The 17,413-nt window shown below is 37.8% G+C and overlaps 1 protein-coding gene across 2 annotated transcripts in view; it reads left to right on the top strand.

Moving 5' to 3' along the window:
• The window catches only part of PWWP3B (PWWP domain containing 3B), a 50,671-nt gene extending 34,482 nt beyond the window's left edge, over positions 1–16,189 (top strand). For both annotated transcript variants that reach the window (XM_075539082.1, XM_075539083.1), the window contains 3 exons: positions 5,765–5,900; positions 10,732–10,882; positions 12,195–16,189. In XM_075539082.1, the coding sequence (XP_075395197.1) occupies positions 12,411–14,459 (2,049 nt within the window). In that variant the 5' untranslated portion in view covers positions 5,765–5,900; positions 10,732–10,882; positions 12,195–12,410 and the 3' untranslated portion in view covers positions 14,460–16,189. The remainder of the gene's footprint in view (positions 1–5,764; positions 5,901–10,731; positions 10,883–12,194) is intronic.
• The last annotated feature ends 1,224 nt before the right edge of the window (positions 16,190–17,413 follow it).

Genomic DNA, 17,413 nt, shown 5'->3' with positions numbered 1-17,413 from the left:
CAAGAAAAGTTGTACAATCATTACCACAATCAATTTTAGAACATTTTCTTCTTTCTTGTACTTATTGTTATTATTTTCCCTTTTGTCCCCAACCTCCCTTGCCATACTCCCAAGAAACCATTTTTCCAGTTACTCTGTCTTTAGATTTACCTATCCTGGATTTCATATACAGAAAAACATACCCCCCAAAACAAAGAAAAATTTAACAAAAACAAAGTAGAGAAAAACCACCATTGACTAGAAAACAGAAAGTATTAAAAACTAGAACAAATTTAAAATGGGTCAAAAGGGAGATCAAATGATAAGGTTTCCAATTTTAACCTAACTGCATGTGCAGTAATCCCTTTTCTAATGCACTCTGCATGATAGCAAGGCTAGTCACACCCCTAGTCTGTGCTCAGAAGGGATTCTCTAAAAGCTTACTCCAGGTGTATTTCCCTTTCACTTTTGTAAAAAACACTGTTTGAATAGGTAAAAAATGAGGTCAAATAATAAGCTGTTACATTTTAATCTAACTATACCTGCCATAATAGACTTTACAGTGCTCTCTGTCTGATAACAAGGCTATTGACTTCCCTTGATTTTGGAAGGACTTGGTAATTTGATGCCATTCATAGTAGTTGGTGGTGGTACCCAGGAATCATCTAAATCTAGGTACAGAATTGCTGATTTTCACAAATTCCATTAGAGTAATTATTTCCATGTGTTTTCAATTTTCATTACTTGCCTTTGCACTGAACAGAAGGACACCAATAGTTGCACCTTATATGGCTATCCATGAATGTTTAAGATCTCATTTGCTACTCACCAAAGTAGTATGTGGGCTTTGTGGATTGCTTTGATCTTTTGATGTTTCTTGTCACTCACTATTCTAGTGTATAGCAACCCTATAGGGCAGGGTGGAATTGCCCCCATGGATTTAGAGACTGTGGCTCTTTAAAAAAATTAATAATCATTTTATTGGAGTCTCTTACAGCTCTTATCACAATCCATACATTGCATCAACACATTTGTACATATGTTGTCATCATCATTTTCAAAACATTTTCTTTCTGCTTGAGCCCTTGATATCAGCTCCTCTTTTTTTTCCTCCGTCCCTTACCTTCCCACTCTCATGGCCCCTTGACAAGTTATAAATTATAATTATTTTCATATCTTACACCATCCGCTCTCTCCCTTAGACTACGTTTCTGTTGTTCATCCCTCGAGACTGTAACTCTTTGGGGGAGTAGAAAGCCTCATCTTTCATCCACAAAGTGGCTCCTGCATCTTTCAATAGTGCAACTCAAAGCTGGAATTGTGTTCCCCTACTTCTTCCAGAGAAATGCTGAGTGTGTTCTTCACATTCGGTGCACAGTTTATTATAATATTTCATTTTCTGTACCTGCCCTTTGAAATTTATGCTCAGCTCTTTTACTTCATCATCTAAAGTGACGATTGGTGCCCCCCCACCCCTGCCATGAGTCACTCCCTGTACAATCCCTTCTATTGAAGAGTGAACACAGCTTATGACTTATCTGCAGTGGCTATAATAGTACCTGGCACATAAATATGCAGAAAATGTTGAGTGAATGAAGAATATTTGGCAAAAAAAATGAGGAGGTACCATTTTATATCTCAACCCCTCCAGAAGAATTGCTTCCAAAAGGAGAATTTTATTATTGGCTTGAAAACTCGTGTAGTTCTAATCATAACCACACAACAAAGGAATCTGTCAAAATCATTTCCAAATTGTATAAATCAGACTCTAGAAGTATGATGCTTTATCTTTTCTTGATGTGTAAAGGTGTAAATATAGCAAGGTAGATGTAGAGCCAGATACATTCTCTCTTAATTTCCAATGACTTCCAAGAGAAAATTACTTCAAATTCATTTACCTATGCATCCAGCACACTTTTATAGAACATTTTCCTTTGAAATGATGTTAGTACAATGTAGTTCATGTTTACAAGATAGGTTTTATGTTCAATACTTATTGCCACATATTAATTAGGTGCCTTTGTAAAACATAAACTTCTTAAACACTATTGAACAAAATAACATGCCAAGACCTTAGAACAGTGCCTGACAAATAATGTATTTTAGATACTAGTTCTTATCACTACAAAACCTATAATAATCATACTTAAGGCTATAGTTTTGATTGTCATCAATAAGTGCTTCAAGTCCTCTTCATTTTCAGTAACTAAGTTTGTGTCATCTGCATATAGCATATTGTTAATCTTCCTCTAATCCTGACTAAAAGAATTACATTTTTAAATATGGATTGCACCTCAATATAAATAAAACGAAAAGCAACATCATGATAAATGGAGAAAAATGTTTCATTTTACTTGTATCAATAATCAATATCCATGGAAGCATTTTTTAAGAAATTAAATGATCTACATTGAGAAAATCTGATGATGAAACTTCTTTAGAATGATGAGCAGCAAAGATGTAACTTTTAGGGCTATGGCGTACCTAACCAAATCCTTTGTATTTTCATTCAATATATATGCAATTTATTTATATTTATATGTAAGCAGAACAATGAGTAAGCAAAACCCAAGAACGAATTGATGCATTTGAATTGTGGTGTAACCAGAGAACATGTAATAAACCACCCACTGCTAGACTATCAAACTGTTTGGGAAGAAGTACAGTCAGACTACTCTTTGGAAACAAGGATGGTGGGACTTTGTCTCATATCCTTTGGACATTTGTCAGGAGGGACTAATCCCTGGAGACAGACATTGTATGATAGTTTGTAAAGTAGAAAAAAAAGAGGAAGACACTTAGTGACATGGATTGACAATGGGTTTCAACATAGAACAATTGTGAAGATGGCACAGGAACAGGCTGGGTTTCTTTCTGTTGTATATATGGTCATTGTGCATTAGCTATCAACTTGATAGTACCTAACAACAACTACAATAATAATAGACATTATCATAAGTTATTATTATTGGTTGTAATTTTTCTCTGTTAACAAAATAGTGAGATCTGAATCCATGAAGATATTATTTTTCTTTACCTTTTATATGGAACATGGGGAGGTGGTGTAGTATCCTCTCATTTGTATGCAATTCATAATGTAAACAAAACACTTATAAACTACAGCTTTAAAGTAATGACTATTTTATGTGCATTTGATTTTTTTCTTTTTCTAAGCATGTGCAATTAGAAGACAACATCAGTAATATTACATGTAATAAACATAGGACTGGGTATAACTCTTCATTTAAATAAATTCACATATAATGGGTCTTCAGAAAGTACATGGAAACATGGAATTAAAAGATAATGATTTTTTCTGCAACTTTTTGAGGTCTCCCTCATAGATATTCTTACCTCTCACTTACAGATGATCTCATTAGCCTACATTTCCCAATTACAATAGTAGTAAAAATCGGCTGATTATTTTGCATTAGTGACATATATATGGGAATAATGAACACTAAGTTTTATGCAAGAGTAACTCTGGTTGTACCACCTTGACTTGGCCATGATTCTCAGTGGCTGAGCAATTATGTACTGTAGTTTAGCAGTTATTTAATGTAATTTGTAGTCATCCTTCATTTTGTGATGTGACATGATCATGCTCCATTTGTACATAATACTGATTTGTTAATAACAACTCTTTCTTTGGAACTTAACCATCTCAATAAGTGAAAAATGGGTGTGTTACTCTTTTTGTTGTTACTCTTCATAATCTATGTAGTAATACTTTGAAAGCTTGGGAAGGGCTTATTCTCTAATACAAATAATATTATTTTTGTTCATAATCAGCTATTCTACAGCTAGAAAGAAAAAGTAGACAACACAATGATAGCGCTAATATAGAATTTTATTGTTCTATGTTAAAGGGTAAGAGACTGGGGTAAAATGGCCCCATTATTCAGAGGCTAAAGAGCTTTCTTTAAAGTCACTTCTTTACTTCTTGATCTAGAATAGCTACCTTAACTCTGTATACCAAGCTCAGAATTTATAGGGAGAAGAAAAGAGGAAAGGAAAATGGCAGAGCCCTGTCCAGGTGCTGCTGCTAGATCCTCATGATTTTTTGCTTGTATTCTTTGGCAAAATAATTTTATCACATGTTTTTTCAGCAAGGGAGTCTGAGAAATAGATTTAGGAGTTCACATTGTTGCCTTCCAAACAACTGGCCTTTTGCTAATGAGGAATAATGCAAAGTGGCTCTAGAGTAAACTAAATATGTGTTTCTTTCCAAATGATTATAAATCTGACACATGTTTATGAATATAGCATTCAACTAATACCAGATGTCTTTAAAAATTGGAAAGGGAAAATACCTTATAGCAGAGAGAATGCTACATATTCACCAGACTCTGTTTCATTTTATTTCTGGGATAATAGGAAGACTATATCCCCTAGCCTCGGTGACAGGTGGGGCTCCATGCTTGAGTTATGGCTAGCGGACTGCAGCCAGAAGTGATGTTTGCTAGATCTAGTCTCTAAAACATTCCACATGATTCTCCAAGCTCCCTGTTTTTAAACTGTCAGCCAGGTGCAAAAAATGCAGTTGAGTCTTCCAAGGGTGGAGAAGATTATAGAAGCTAGGCTGGAAGAAGGCTGGGTCTCTTACTGATGACAGGGAACAGAACCCTTCCTCATTTTGACTGCTTGGTGCCCCATATTGAACCTTGACATTAGTAAAAGAAACTCTATTTGAGCCAAGCCTCTGGGATTTAGGAGTTGTTTATATTACATACGTCTCACTCTATGGGAGAAAGATCTTATCGTCTGCCTCTGTGAAGACCCCGACCTAACAGATCGCATGGGACAGTGGTCCTCATCCCTTGGGTAGCTCCGAGTCAACACAGGCATGGGGGCACATGACAACAATAATGCAGAGTACCTGACATACAAGCCAATGTAAACACTTCATTGCCAGATATCGGCATTCCCCAATTGTAACTAATGAATTCAAAATTGGACTTTTATTCAATGAAAAAATATTTTGATGATGAACAAAATGTACACAATAGATAACAAAGGAAAAAAACCCACAGAAATACAGATGTGCAAAAAGGTCCCTCATTGAATTGCCCAAGTTAAAACAACGCAAAATAGGAAAAAGACCTGCCGATAACAAAAACTTAGGATTTCCAACACTTTAACTCTTTATAGTAGGAGGGAGTCTCGTCTTTCTCTATCAAGCAGCTGGTGGGTTCGAACTGCTGACTTTTGGGTTAGCAGTCCAACCTGTAGTCCACTATGCCACTAAGGTACCCAGTATGTTATAAGGGCATGAGAAGTGAATACTTGTTTTCCAAACAATTTTTTCCTTAGCCTCTGGTCAGAAATATCTGTTCAGGAAGAAATCTCTGAAACTTTTCTGAATATAAAAGGAGAGATATGCTATGTCTTAGAAACCAAAAAATATTATATATATTACAAAGAAGTTATTCTCCATAAAGTAATGTAAAGCTTTGATCCAAACAGAATAAAAATCCTCCTAGGCATTTTTAAGAAGCTGGACTAACTCAGTCTGACATTCATCTGTAGAGATAATGTGTCAGAGAAACACGCACACATGTTTGAGAGTACACATAGGCTTTTTAACTGGGTCTGATTATTATAAACTAAAATGATTTGCCACTCTCTGTCCCTGTACCCCAAGAAATCAGCCCACCCTAAGGATTTGTAGGGACACTAAACCGACACTTGTTGCCCTTTCACTTTAAAGTTCTTTAAAAGAGAACATGTCTACCCCTTAACACTTCAACAGTTTAATTTAGCAATTCGTCCTCCTCCAATTCAGGGAAGGGCCTTCGGCCTTGTTCATCACAGGGCGGGGGCGGAGCATCCCCTGAGAAGCTTGGAAGTGAGCAGTGCTTGGCCAGTCTTGCAGGAGGAGCTGCATTTCACACAGGCTGCAGCTGACAAGAAGCGTCAAGGTAATGGCTGTCTTAAAGCTAATTCTATTCTGGGACCTTCTCAGAGTCCTAGAGTAAAGATGAGAAAAATAGAAACTGTGTTCTTGGGTGTGTGGTTATGAGAGAATTGCTGGTGTTTTTTGGGAAGAAATTAATCCTCAGGAATTTTTGTATCTCTCAATGATTTACAACTCCACAGCAAGAGAAGGGGTGATCAGATTTCAGTCTCTAAATTAAGACTTCAGTGGGGCATGACCGTTCATGCTAATTTATTGACTTCACATTCAAAGCTTGTATGTTTGCTATAATATTATTTGAATGTTGAAGTGTCTGTTAATTTGCACAGAAAAATTATTGACAGAAATATGTGACAGCATGGGGACTATGGAAACTGAATGACACAATTTTTTGTGTCTGCCACGTGTATGTGGAAAGGGGATCAAATGTATAACTTGAGTAAAAACATTTGCACATAATATATGCGTGTCTATGTGTAGGATTACAAACAAAAAGTGCAGAGTGAAATTAACAGTAAGCATTTCTGGGTGGTCAGGTTATTATTTTTGAAACGTATTTCAGCATATTTTGAGTTGTTTTCATGAATTTTATGATAACAGAAAAAGGAGGTTGAAAATGTACACCCATTTTGTTTGGGCACATAAATACATTCATGCACACACACACATCCTCTGCCCTTAAATGCTGCCGATCACGACAGTGAAATTTTTCTCGGGCCTGATCAAGCTGGTAGACTGGTTGCTTTGTCAATTACAAATGCTGTATGTATCCTCCTTATTTATCAATCTTCCAGGCACAGGCGACCTTGGGCAGCAAGAACCATTTTTTTCTATGTCTTCTAAATTTTAGAGTGACCTAGAAGGTTCCATTAGTTTCTAATCCAAATTAAAATGTTTGAAATTTAAAATATACTCTATGGCATGAGGCAAGCGTACACTGGAATACTATGAACTGGTAAATGGAAACCTGAACCTGTAGTGATTTGAAAAGGTGTCTGAGAAGTAGTAGTTGGTAGAAAAGGCGAATTGTAGAATGTTAAGCACTATATGATCTCATTTTAAGATAAATGTTAATATACTGATAGTATAATATACATATGTTAGCATAATATATGCAACAGACCATAATACATTCTAAAGTGTTTAACAGGATTATTTGTATAATTAGAGAAATAGGATAAGCTGTGCCCGCCTCTATTTAAAAAATCATTAATATATATGTAATCCTTTCTTTTTTCATATCATCATGGAAAATATTGACACAAAATTTTATGAGCTTGATATAAACCTCACTGAAAGTAATTTATAAAAGATCCTGTGGAAGCTACTTACGGCTGTCAAATTATTTTCAATGATTTGAGTGTGGTCCAAATAATATTCATCTATTTATATTTGTAAAAAATTCTGAAATGGTATATAGAAAATATTGATAGTGATTTTTCAAACATGGGTCATTATGAATACAGACCAACTCCTGGCAATGGTTAGTTGGTCATTATTTTTAGAGTTGTACTTTATTTTGCATACATTGTTCTGCATCTTGAATTTTCAATAAGTTTCTAGAGGTTTTCATAGTCAGAAACATTGGAGATGAAGACATTCTGATCCCACACAACAAAACACATAAGTGTAACACAGAAAATTCCAGAAACCTGAAAAGTCTGCTGTCTGGCTGACTGACTGGAATTTCCATCTTCTCCCAAAAGACTTGATAGTGACTAAAAGGGCTTGGGCAAGGATCCTTGGTGGCCGTGCGGGTTATGTACTAGGCTGCTAACTGGAAGCTCTGCAGTTCAAAAACTTTCTGCATAGGATAAGGAGAAAGCTTTCTGCCCGTGTAAAGATGTACAGCCTCAGAAACCAAAGAGTTAGTTCAACTTTGTCTTCTAGGGTCACTTCTAGGGTCTAAATCAACTAGATGACAGGTTTTTATTAAAAAAATAATTAAATCATTTTATTTTACAATTTTTACAACTCTTATCACAATCCACACATACATCCATTGTGTCAAGCACTTTTGCACATTTGTTGGTCTCATCATTCTCAAAACATTTACTTTCTATTTGAGCCCTTGGTATCAGCTCCTCATTTCCCCCTCCCTCCCTGTTCTCCCCTTCCCCATGAACCCTTAATAATATATAAATTATTATTATTTGGTCATATCTTACACCGTCTGACGTCTCTCTTCATCCACTTCTCTGCTGTCCGTCCCCCAGGGAGAAAGTTGTATGTAGATCCTTGTAATCTGATCCCCCTTTCCTCTTCACCTTCCCTCCACCCTCCCTGTATCACCACTCTTACTACTGGTTCTGAGGGGTTCATCTGTCCTGAGTTCCCTGTGTTTCTAGTTCGTATCTGTGCCAGCATACATCCTCTGGTCCAGTCGGATTTGTAAGGTAGAATTAGGATCATAGTACTGAGGGGGAGGAAGTTTTCAATAACTAGAGGAAAATTGTATGTTTCATCATTGCCACAGTGCTCCCTGACTGGCTTCTTTCCTCCCCATGACCCTTCTGCAAGGTAAGGCCTTGGGCAGGCTGCAGGTCTGGTTCTAGTCACAAGACAGTGGCTGTCATATTTCCTAATTTTTTTCAAGCAATCACGGATCCAAAGTGAACAAAAAAAGCAATAATATGGGGGTGTTGGAGCAACAGCAATCTAGTTGAGAGAAATGACTAAAGAGGCTAAAGAAGGTGAGTGTGATGGTAGGGCAGGAGGAAGGTAAAAGGAACCAGGGCATAGATCTAGGAAGCAATCTATAGATAGAGGTATAAGCATAGGTGTGTGTACATGGAAATATATTAATTTATAAAAATAGAGGTATTAGCCTATATACCTATATTTATAAGGCAATACACTGAGGTAATTGACAGACTTCAACCCTCTGCCCACGCCTTCCCTCAGTGCAAGAACACTATTCTAACTACCTGGCATTCTTGACGCTCACCCTCCTGACATAAGGTAGTTAAATAGTCTGTTGTCAGTTTGAGACTTAAGAGTGAAGGGGTGGGGTTTAGCCTGTCAGTCAGGTTGCAGCTTGATGACCTCATTTGGAGGAGCTAAGGAGATAAATAGCTTTCTGGAAGTGGGACACACACTCTCTCCCCGCAAGACATTCTTATTGAGAAGACACATGGAGCTACGCTAGAGCCCTGGAGCTGAAAGAGCCACATGGAGACCTCTGCCAGTGCTGAGATACTCACACTATCACTGGATCCATTAGGCTTTCCACCCACTGGCCTGTGATCATCCTGCCTTCGGTGTCATTGCGTGTGTTGCATGAGTGTGAAGATGAATTCATAGCTTGCTATGGGACTTATGGGCTAATATCAGATTTATGGATTTGATCTGGACTGGGCTGGGCTGTTTTCTTAGTATACAATTACTCTTTATATAAGGTTCTTTCTTATACACATATGCGTGTTTATTAATTTGTTTCTCTAGTCTGCCTACCCACAATCGCTGAAGACAGAATGGTTGCAAATATGGTGAAAAAAGTGGATGGTGCCTATCAAAAGACATAGCATCCTAGGTCTTAAACCCTTGAAGTTAAACAAGCAGCCATCTAGCAGAGAAGCAAGCCCATATGAAAGAAGTACACCAGCCTGTGCAATCATGTTGTGTTGTTGGGACCGGGTAACAGGCATCAGAAAACCCAATATAAACAAACAAACAAATAAATAAAAACCATATTGTTGAGAATGAAGGGGCTTGGAGCAGAGAACCAAAATCAATCTCTAGACAATGGGACATCCCTCACAGAAGGGTCACAAGGGTTCAGTATAGCACCAATGAAACACACACTATTTCTCTGGTTCCTTGAGGCTTCTTCACCCCCTAGTATCATGACCCCAGCCTGCCTTTCGCTGAGGCTAGACCGAAGGATTTGCACAGGTACAGATAAGAGATAAAAGCTCAGGACACATGGATTATAGGAACAGGAATAGGAATAGGTATACCAGAAGGGTCGGGGGGGGGGAGAAGAGGAGAGGAAGAGGAAACTGATGGCAATAATCAACACATCACCAAAACCACCAGTATCCCTGGGGGACAAACAACAGAAACCATGGCGGAAGGGAGACAGTGGTTGGTGTAAGATATGAAAATAATAATTTATAATTTATCAAAGTGTCACAGGTTAGAGGGGAACAGGGAAGGGAAAAAGAGGAGTTGATACCAAGGATTCAAATATTAAGTAAATATTTAGAAAATGATGATGGCAACATATGTACAAATATGCTTGATAAAATTGATGCTTGTACTGTTATAAGAGCTATAAGAGCCACCAATAAAATGATCTTTTAATAAAAAACTTTAAAAAGCATTAACACACACTTTGCATAGGAGAATATGAGACAGCATGTGATGTGTGCTTGTAATTCTATTAAAATTGCATATATACATAGGGAGAAGGAAAATCAAGAAGCAGATGAAGGATAAACTATTGGGGGATTGATTGGTATTTAAACTGTTGTCATCAAAATTGATATTCTGAAATGGAGAGCCCCTCCTAATGGACTATAAAATTGTTGTAAAAATTGTACATGTATAACTCAGAAAACCGCACATAAGGACTGATGGTAGAACTCAAACCGAAAACTTACAAAATCAGGTCCATAATGGAATGGGGTCATTGTTATTTGCCTACTCTTCTGCTCTACTTCCAACTTTTCCTGAGAAAGAAAATTTCCATATGAACCCAATAGCATGCCTAGAAAATAATCATATCATCCACATTGTAGGTGAGATTTTTGTCTGATCCTGTATTTCAGAATGGCATGCTTACCTTTCCAGTTAGTTGATTTGATTTAATTTCCTGTTTTCTCTTTGAACAGCCTAGGTTAATATCAGAGGTTCCTGAAGCCAGACAACCCACAGGTGCATGTCAGTGGAGCTCTAGAAAGGCAGGGAGAAGGCTTTGCTAGGGTGAGAATCCAGACAAGCGGCTTTCAGGTCCAGAGTCACTGCCAAGTCCCGTGAAAACTGGTAAGAGTATGTTCATTCTATGAACTATTTCATGTTTAAAAAAAATGTTCCAAACTTGAGGGATACCTTATTTTTTCTTTCTGTTGTTCAGCCATAGCACTGAAAATGAAAGACCACGTTGCCTATAAAAACCATGTAAAGTTGAGATTTTGGAGTACTCTTCACTTGCTCCTTTTCCTGCATCCAGAATATTCTATAATTAAAAGTCATAAGTCCTCCTTGTGGTGGTGGTGGTGGTGGTAGCAGGGGAGCTGATGTAGAGGTAGTATGATGGAACCAGCCCAGTGGTGTAGTAGGTTATGCACTGAATTGCAAACTGCAAGATCAGCAGTTAAAACCCACCTGGCATTCCATAGGAGAAAAATGAGGCTGTTGGTGCCTGTAAGGATTTATAGTCTAAGAAACCGAAAGCGGCCGTTTTACTTTGCCATATAGGATCACTGTGAATTGATATCGACTTAATGACAGTGACTTATCAGAAGTCCGAGCCTAACTGCCTGATTCTCAAGAAATCCTAAACAGTTAATAACCATAATATCATTTCCCAAATCTGCCCAAGGTAGCTTTTAATGAGCTCATTGTATCATTAGCTGAGTCCAGGTGGTACTCACACACTACTGTTGTGTCAATGCCGACCCGTAGCAACCCTGTAGGACAGAGTAGAATTCACTCTGTGGGTTTCTGAGACCGTGACTCTTTATGGAAATAAAAAGTCCCCTCTTTCTCCTGCAAAGTGGCTGTTAGTTTCAAACTGCCAACATTTTGGTCAGCAGCACAATGCGTGCCTGTATGTCTGGCTGCTTTGGGTGCATAGGGCAACCCTTACAGCTTAAAATTGTGAAACTGCATTGTTAGGCTACTGCTTCTCAAAGAATGCTCCTGGGTGTATAGCGTTAACATCATTATAGATGGGAATTTAGGGCCCATCCCAGATAGCCTTAGTAAAACGCTTAGAATGGGGGCCATAAATCTCATTTTAATGAGTCTTATAGAATCTAGATAAGTCTGAAGCAGGCTAAGTTAGGAGAGCCATTACATTACAAGATGTAATATTAGGAAGCTAAACTACCAAAGTATCCAATACATAGAGTTCCCTCCTACAGCCCCTCCCCACTTCCATGGGTTTGGGTACTTCTTAATAAACATACACTATAAAGCCACGTTCTTGGACCTGTGATGTATGACCATTTCTCTAATTCTTATCCCCCATCCTACATTGTCTATATGTTCCTTAATCACAATTACTCACCTTCCACTTTTGAAAAATAATTTTGTTGACACTTTTTGTTGTTGTTCCTCTTCCCTATTCCAGTGCTGTCGCATTCAAACCACGTGCTAAAGAATCTGTTGGAGATCCAGGTGGAAGACTACAGACCACAGAAGCAGAAGTTGTAAACCCTTTTTATTATTTAGACGAAAGAAGTCTGTTGAAGAGTGTTGTTTGGGGGAGGACCTGCCTGCATTGGCATAGACAATCAGATAACTCAACCCCTGTTAATAACCTGTTGACACACAAATCCAGATCACAATGGATGCTGAGTATGTTTTATGCATCTGGAAAGACCAGTTATGGCCAGCAAAAGTTTTATCCAAATCTGAAGCTTCATCAAATGATCAGATAGATGAGCTATTTCCCCTAGAAGTTCAAATCCTCTCACTAGATGAAAAAATTAAAGTGAAAAGCACAGAAATAAAGAATCTAGATAAATCTCAAATTGAAGACATTTATTCCTCACTAGGGTCAAAATCAGAGGTCAGTGATATACCTAGAGAGGAAACATCCTATCAGAGATCACTGAAAGCAGCACTGGATATTCTGAACGAGAGAGCAAATTTTAGTCAAGCAAGCACTTCAAGTGAAGTAGAGACCCTTACACTCTCCCAAAGTGTTCCACAAAATGAATCTGATGCACCCCCTCTGAAAAAATTTCGCAGAAGTGAAGAGGAAAATGAAAACCCAATATGCCTTTTGGAATCTACAGAGAGTGATAATTCTCTGTGTGATGAGAAATCACAGTTACGCACAAACGAAGGGGAAAGCAAGGTATCACAAACCTCCACTGGGAGTCAAACTTGGGCTTCATTTTCAGAAGATGATGATGATGATGAGAAAGAGAGCAAGAGTAAGCCTGACATCTTAACAGTTATCCCCTTGGATTCTACAGTCAAAGATGAGGAAAAATATGTTAAAGATGAGAAGTTTGATCCAATTTTCCCATCAGATTTTCTCTCTGTGCCCAAAGCTTTTAAGGAGGAAGCAGATGACACTGACCCAGAGCCTCTAGCTCCTTCTCCTGAATGCTCTACCTTTGCAGAGATTAACGAGGATCCTGGGGAGGGTCCCTCAAACCCAGGCATAGCTGTTAGCCAGAACCAGCCTTCCCCAGAATCTGAGATGGTTGCTGTGGCATCTTCTGAGCCTGTTTCAGGAGAATCCCAGAGCTCACTGAGTACTTCGAACCATGGCATGGATTATTCGCGCTATCTTTTGAACAGTAGAAGAAGTCTTGAGAGACTGGATTGTGACGATTTTGAAGAACGTAGAGGCTCATCATTGCATTACACTTCGATTGCTGATTCTATATTAAACAACGACGAGGAAGAGGAAGAGGAAGAACTTCCACGCTTTATTATTCAGTATAAGCCAAGTAATTTTGAGGCAGGAATCCTCGTCTGGTTTAAGTACCAAAAATACCCATATTGGCCAGCAGTCATTAAAAGCATTAGGCGAAAAGAGAGAAAAGCAAGTGTGCTTTTCGTTGAGCCAAACCTGAATCCTGAAAAGCGAGGCGTTCGAGTGTCCTTTAGAAGACTAAAGAAATTTGATTGTAAAGAAAAACAGGCACTAGTGGACAAAGCCAGAGAGGATTACAGTGAAAGTATTGACTGGTGCCTATCACTCATTTGTGACTACAGAGTTAAGATAGGCTGTGGTTCTTTTTCGGGCTCATTTTTTGAGTATTATGGAGCTGACATCAGTTACCCAATTAGAAAGGTAATGAGAAGAGATACCATAAGGGAGCTTTTCCCCAAACTGCCTAATGAAGATACTGCGGAAACTATGGTGGCCACATCGCAGACCAAGAAAATGTCCTTCCAGAAAATTCTCCCTGACCGAATGAAGGCTGCTCGTGACCGAGCCAACAAAAACCTAGTCGACTTCATTGTGAATGCAAAGGGAACTGAGAGCCATCTTCTGGCCATTTTAAAAGGCAGGAAAGGGTCCAGGTGGCTGAAGGCATTTTTGCATGCCAACAGATTCATGCCCTGTATCGAAACTTACTTTGAAGATGAAGATCAGTTGGATGCTGTGGTAAATTATTTACAAGAAATCTGCAAACAAATAGATGAAAGAATGTTGACATTGATTAAAGGTGATAAAATTAAATTCATCTTGGAAGTTCTGCTGCCAGAAGCAATCATTTGTGCAATTTCTGCTGTTGATGGATTAGAATACAATGAAGCTGAAGCAAAGTATCTAAAAGGACCAACTCTAGGCTACAGGGAAAGAGAATTATTTGATGCAAAAATCTTATTTGAGAAGAGGAGGAGACCACCAACAAATGAATCTCATTAAATCTGAGAGTCTAAACCATAATAGAGAGCACTCATAAATATTCCTTTTTTTCACAGAATTTCCTTACCATTTTCTCTAAAATGTAGATATTTTCTGGAACGAGGAAACTTTAGGGAATATGCTCAGTTTTGAGATCTTTAGGACCTGTGGACATCTTCATTTCTTTTTCTTGCGCTTCTTCCAAATCATTTTTAAACACATTTTAGCAGTTATACTTTCCTGTTTATTTCTAGAGTGCATAAATCCTAAATTTTAAGGGGAAATTCTATTTTGCTTTATAACATTTTTGTGTTCATACGGTATAGTTAAATACAGTATGATCCAGCATCATATTAAAAATGCACTGGTATCAAATATGAAGCAAGATAATCAGAATAAATAGCCTAAAAGATACATCACTTATATATTTTTTGCTTACTTTTTATAAAATATTAGGCTTTCTCTTAAGATAGTTGAATTATTTTTCCTGCCATGCCTATTTATTTTTGGAAAAATATATCTCTGAAACATAGAACCAAAGATAGATATGCTTTGCTATATATATATCTATATATCTATGTTATAACTAACTTCAAATGCTTTTGCAAGGAAACCATCTGAAGTTCAAATATAAAGTAAATGGATTATGTGCATGTAGTCCATCAGTGGGCTAATGACATCTCAGCAAGCTGAACTATATTTGGGAAGCCTTAAGCAAGATTGCTCACTCTATTTCCCTGGATTTCCATTTATGGGAGTGCCTACTCTTCAGTGAATGAATGGTGTCTTAAAAGACAGACTTCTGGCTGTCATAACTGACAGTGACTGGATCTTCTTGATAGCCTTCTCCAAGGTGGAAGGGAGCTAGACTCATCACATGCACAGTCTGGCTACTCTACACCTGTATGTCCAGGCTGACTCTGTAAAGCTCATTTAGTTTTGTATAAGCTGTAGGAAAAACAGTGACTTTGTTTTCCTAACTCATGTATCCTCAAAGATGTCTTTTATCTCAAGTCAAGCAAGCTTTATCCTTTGGCTTCTTCAGAGTAGCTCTAACAGGTTCCAACAGTATAAATGCTGATTGGGAAGTCATTCCAGGCTACTTTCAAGAAGAGCTTCAAATGGGTTCATCGACTTGGACCCCTTACTGTGAATTTGTGCTTGTATTTAATTTACCCCAGATATACTGAATCAAAATCTACATTTTTACAAGATCCCTAGTTGATTCTTATAGAACCCCAGGTGATTCCTTGACTACAAAAAGTAGATAGACCAGGTACTGGGAATTTGGAACAGGGTTACAGATATTTTTTTTCAAATTTGGCTAAATATGACAATTATCAGAATGTGACTAAACATAAATAAAAGGTACAGTCTGAAGCTAAGGAAATGGTTTATCCTTTGTGTGAGAACAAGTTTTATAAAAGGCATTTTTACTTTAAAAACTTGATATGGAAATAAGTGCTAAATGTTTAACATAAATTGGATTGCTTCTTAAAGGCTTGGAGTATGTTATATGTTGCTCGTGACCTCTTGCTATGCGTTCATATGACCACGTGTTGGCTTATTGTTTTAATTAGGAAAGTTATACCATTTTCAAAATAAAAACTCATTGTATTTTTCACCTACGACTTCTGAGCCTTCGTAATACAGATTATGTAATGACATAAGTGGTGTCTGTAAATTTAAAAATATATATGTACTTTGGGAGTTTTGCTTATTGTAACTGTCACTGTTCTAATATTAACAAAAAAGTGTTTCTTCGTTCTCAATAAATATTCATGTTCATGCATAATTTTGTATTTTTTATAGAGCATTCCAAGTTACTTAAGCTTCTGATACGACCAAACCTGCTTTAGACCCTGACTGAAAGAAAACTAGAGATTTGGGGGCATACTTCATATATATATATATATATATATAAGTCCACATGACTGGTGTGTTATTTTATTTAGTGTTCTCTCTTTTACCTCTCTGGGTTATAAAATCCATTGCAGTGGCTACACAGAACTCACAGACAAAATTCACGATTAAGGGTTTATTAAGGAAGTAAACAAGTTGTAATACCAGTGTTCTCAGAATTTAGAGTGCTGTACAGAGTTCAGTTAACAGGCCATGTTAGAAAGTTCATTCGGGTCTGCTAATAAATGCCCAAAGGGCATGCCACTCTGTTGTAATTATTTCTCAACTCAAAGTTTAAGCTCTGTGGGTAAGTAAACCCAGCTGTTGGAATCGATTGCCCAGAAGCACCCCACTGCACAAGTCAGTGTCCTGCTCGAAAGCACTTAGCCTTACTTGTTTCATTCCATCTCTCTGTTCCAAACTCTGGTTCCTGGTTCTAGTGCTTTGATAATACAGCTGTCCTCTGGATCCCGGAGGTTCACAACCCTGGGATCAGGTCCAGAGGACAGCCCCACCCTGACTCTTGCCTGTAATGAGATCCTGCCTCCTGTGTCTCAGAGGGCTCATTTGGTACACAGCAGGATGACACTCAAGGGAATCCTGTTTGCAATGACTTACAGGTGAATCCTATCAGTACCTTACTCCACCTTCTTAGCAGACCCAAGTAGGAAAAGGTTTTTTGGTGATAGAGACTTAGGTTAGAATAGCTACATTAAATAATTCACTGCCTTTGCAATTTGCTGCAGGCCCTGAGAAGTTTTGACAACAATCATTGTTACATTATGTGTGCATATTTTGCCTTAGGAAAATATGCTTTAGTTATCTATCACAGTCTGTCTCTCGGATTGCAGTTTATTGCTTAGCTTTGGTTTTCTCATTTAAACAACTTACAAATCAACCAGTACCTTGCTCTATCTCTCCACTCATTCCCTTTTCTCTGTTGTAAAATATTATCTTGTCCTTATCCAAGTTAACAATTTTCCCCCTCTACACTATTTCTTCCCCTTCCCTCTCTTTTCCTCCCACCATTGGTAACCATCAAAGTCGGTTTCTATTAGTATGAAAACCTTTAT

This window comes from Tenrec ecaudatus, chromosome X, assembly GCF_050624435.1.
Source record: "Tenrec ecaudatus isolate mTenEca1 chromosome X, mTenEca1.hap1, whole genome shotgun sequence".
NCBI lineage: Eukaryota > Metazoa > Chordata > Mammalia > Afrosoricida > Tenrecidae > Tenrec > Tenrec ecaudatus.
The sequence above is the reverse complement of the archived record's forward strand: the minus strand, read 5'-3'. Positions and strand labels throughout refer to the sequence as shown.